This window comes from Rhagoletis pomonella, unplaced genomic scaffold (genome assembly GCF_013731165.1).
Source record: "Rhagoletis pomonella isolate Grant_MI unplaced genomic scaffold, Rhpom_1.0 Rhpom_scaffold_00002, whole genome shotgun sequence".
Lineage (NCBI taxonomy): Eukaryota > Metazoa > Arthropoda > Insecta > Diptera > Tephritidae > Rhagoletis > Rhagoletis pomonella.
Genome location: NW_023458556.1, coordinates 45,026,187 through 45,029,678, shown reverse-complemented (window position 1 = coordinate 45,029,678; position 3,492 = coordinate 45,026,187). Strand labels below are relative to the sequence as shown.

Sequence of the window (3,492 nt, the reverse complement as noted above, 5' to 3'; positions counted from 1 at the left end):
ACATTACAACAACTTTTAAAGAATTCAACAACACCAACAACAACATGCAGTGGAACCAAATTTTCCTCCACGGTTGCCCCGTGTGTATTGAACAAGAAAAACAGGTTGCCTCGTCACGTTGCTTTAACGGTTTCCTTAGGTGTAGTCAGCATGAGAGCCCAAACACTATAGGTCCTTCCTGTGCTTTTAAAACAAACATGAACAAAACAAAAAATAAGAATCATGTCGCCGTCGACAAAGCGTTTACAAAGTAAAGATAACAAATTGGAAGCTGTGGCCCGTAGCTCGTCCTTTGGAGGTATTCAACACTTGAGGCTGAATACATATATGTAATACTTCTATATTGGCAGTAAGCTAACTTCTCAATGTGTAAGCATTCCGAAATCAAAGCGAGACAGTCTAGTACCATTTTTGTCAATGTATTGTGTACTTGAGTGCCGTTTTTGTATATGTGTTGTGTACATGTTTATTTATAAACGTATGTGTTTCTTTTCTTTCGTACGTGTTTATTGATATATCTGTACTGTAGTGTTTTCGGACGGTACTAGCTCTTACTGCCAATATAGAAGTATTACATATATAGCCCTGTATGCAGCTCCCAAGAAAACGGTCAAGAAAAAATTGCCATTATTTCGTGTGTGTGTCCAAGGAATTTTGACATTTTCGATACTTCACAGCCTGTTGCCTCACTCTGTCCTCAAGAAATAATGGAACGGGCATATATTTCTGTTGCAAACCTGGGTTGCCTTGTGCTTTTTTTTCACAAAAAACTTTAGAAAACCGTAGTAGAAAGCGTAGTATATTTCTTAAGAACTGCGTACTGCCTTGAGGAAATTTGACTCAAGAAAATTTCTTAGCCGTTTCTTGTACGTCATTTTATATGGAGTTTTTGCTTTTCTTGAGAACTGCATACAGGCCTTTAGGCTGAAAATCACGTTTATCTATCATAAACGAAGGACACAAGATCACGCAAGAACAAGAGAATGAAAATGATCGATCTTTGAGCGGGTTCTACGCCATCATGTTTCGCTGGAAAACGAACGAAATGTAAACAAAGCAAAGAAAACACCGAAAACTAAAATCAACTAAAATTATTGTCAGCCATTTTGAACACACAATTTGGGTAAATTTATTCACTAAAATTCTCTAAAAGTTGTTGTCATGCTCAATTAACTCTTCTTTAATTAAAGAAAAGTGTAACATAGTGGTGCAGTTAATGTAAACAAATGCTCAGCTGACGAACCCGCTTCCACGCGTTCTTGCGTGATCTTGTATATTTGGTTCATTATTATCCATATATGAACGTTTGCTGGTCCAGGTATGGGTTAAGAAGTTTGGCCAGAGTACTTGTGATCGTTTTATATCCAATATCGATAACAACAAATAACTCACATTTCTTATGTTTCAATACCACAATTCAATCAATGATTCATCTGTCAGTAAAACGTCAAAAGTCGAGGCTGTATTGGTTTTTTAACGTGTAGGCACGAGTGAGGTAAATTTCTATGCATTTTTTACGATAAAACTTTTTCATGGTAATCTAATGCGTTATTTGGTAATAAATTCTAATATAGCTTCAAGAAAATGTCTGGCCGCGAGGGTGGAAAGAAGAAACCACTGAAGGCACCGAAGAAAGAGTCAAAAGAAATGGATGACGACGAGGTAGCCTTCAAGCAAAAACAGAAAGAAGCGCAAAAGCAACTAGAACAAGCAAAGCAGCGTGCTTCACAAAAAGGTCCATTGGTTGGCGGAGGTATCAAGAAATCGGGAAAGAAATGATATCGGCTGTTTATGTATTTATAAATCCGCATTTCCTTCAAATTCATGTCACGCGACCCTATTTATTTCTAGTGACAGAACTATGAAAAATTGCCGAATTAGTAGACTTTATTTAATAAATTTTTTGTAAATGAAAAACTAAGTAAACGTATTAATTTGTTGATTCAGCTGTTCATAATTCCTGCCATGTGTATTCAGCGTCGTAGTACGCTTGTTCTGGGTTCGGAAAACTCGCCTGCGTTCCTGGGTGTTGCACGGAGTATGCAGCAACTCTGTTCGCAGCGCCTATTAGTTGATGCCAAGGCAAATCATTAAAACGAGCCATATTAAAAGCCAATGCTCCTATAAAAGCATCGCCAGCCCCCGTGGTATCCACGACCTTTTCCACTCTGACCGCTGGTACATGTATAAACTTATGCGGCTCTTCGCCTCTAACGTAAACTGCACCAAGTGCACCCAATGTGATAATCACATTGTTGGCACCCATTTGAAGCAGTTTCTTCATTGCAGTTTTAGCGTGCCTGGAACCGTTTAGATACATATTTAGTAAATAAAGAATTTACAACAAAGATATGTGGGTGAAAGCATTGTACAAAGTTAGGCATTGCTTATATGTACATGCATAGTATAGTATGTATGCATACTGCCTGCACCCTTTTAAGATACATAAGTATGAAATTACTCTAAAGTGGATATTTGCTCACAACCCGTAGTTAAAGCTGCTTCAGTCTCATTTACACAAAAGATGGTAGCGCCTTTTATGAGGTCCGGGGGTGTTTGCGCCATTGCAGGAGCTGCATTTAATATGGAAATACCTTTGAAGGACTGTAAGGCTTCCAGGGTAGCATTTAAAGGCGTCTCAAACTGGCAAATTAACACCTAAGGATATGTTAAAATAAATATTTTAAACTTGACAATTTTTTTTACTACTTTGGCAGTGTCAAACAGATTCTTTGCTCTTTTAACATCTTGCACACTTAGCAGATTGTTGGCTCCAACTACGATGACTATGTGATTTTCTCCACTATCGGCAACGCTTATCTGTGCTATACCAGTTGTCTACAATGATCGAATGACAAAATTTTGGTAAGTAATATTATGTTACTTATTAACCTCTCCCTTGCACTGCTCCACATATTCGACATTCACTTTCTCTGCCTGCAGATGTTTTAAGTAATTAGCGCCCCATGCATCATCTCCCAACTATAGCAAACATACAATTTTAGGTAATGATAAATAAATGATATCAACTTTAGAATGATCACTCACTTTTGCTATCATGCCACATTTTGCTCCCTGTCGCGCTGCTGCAACACATTGATTTGCACCTTTGCCTCCGTAGCCCGTCACAAATTTATGGCCGTGCAATGTCTCACCGGCTTTTGGAAGACGATCTGCGTAGCTGAAAGAATATATTATTAAAAATGTGCATGTAAATAAAATAATGTATTTTACGCGACAAAATCTACGATCGCTGAACCAAATACAAGCACTTCCATTTTTTATATTTAAGAAATTCTGCGAAAGAAATTTGTTAAAAAATGTATTTTTATATAGTTCTGTTAGCTCCACTGGCTCTTGCACTCTATTACGGCTGGACTTGCAATACATCTATTTTTATTTGCATTATCTCGTCGCTGCCCTTTTTTTATTTGAATAAAAGTTTTGTTGCATATAATCGCGAATTGATAAAAAGCACTTGTCGTAATCTTG

General features: G+C 37.5%; 2 protein-coding genes across 2 annotated transcripts; one reads left to right on the top strand and one right to left on the bottom strand.

Moving 5' to 3' along the window:
- The first annotated feature begins 1,468 nt into the window (after positions 1-1,468).
- Positions 1,469-1,910, top strand: LOC118733692 (translation machinery-associated protein 7 homolog). Its single transcript, XM_036463204.1, has 2 exons — positions 1,469-1,495; positions 1,575-1,910. Exon 2 carries the CDS (start codon positions 1,585-1,587, stop codon positions 1,777-1,779), a length of 195 nt encoding a protein of 64 aa, XP_036319097.1. The 5' UTR covers positions 1,469-1,495; positions 1,575-1,584; the 3' UTR covers positions 1,780-1,910.
- LOC118733690 (ribokinase-like) lies at positions 1,802-3,492 on the bottom strand. Its single transcript, XM_036463202.1, has 6 exons — positions 3,235-3,492; positions 3,049-3,181; positions 2,893-2,982; positions 2,710-2,838; positions 2,462-2,658; positions 1,802-2,300 (listed from the first exon to the last, which is right to left on the bottom strand). Exons 1-6 carry the CDS (start codon positions 3,276-3,278, stop codon positions 1,952-1,954), a joined length of 942 nt encoding a protein of 313 aa, XP_036319095.1. The 5' UTR covers positions 3,279-3,492; the 3' UTR covers positions 1,802-1,951.

Bases quoted from the DNA above. Each gene is read 5' to 3' on its own strand.
- LOC118733692 (XM_036463204.1), top strand. From the start codon at position 1,585: ATGTCTGGCCGCGAGGGTGGAAAGAAGAAACCACTGAAGGCACCGAAG.
- LOC118733690 (XM_036463202.1), bottom strand. From the start codon at position 3,278: ATGGAAGTGCTTGTATTTGGTTCAGCGATCGTAGATTTTGTCGC. The intron at 3,182-3,234 runs GTAAAATACATT...ATATTCTTTCAG, and splicing joins GCGATCGTAGATTTTGTCGC to CTACGCAGATCGTCTTCCAA. The intron at 2,983-3,048 runs GTGAGTGATCAT...TGTTTGCTATAG, and splicing joins AATGTGGCATGATAGCAAAA to TTGGGAGATGATGCATGGGG.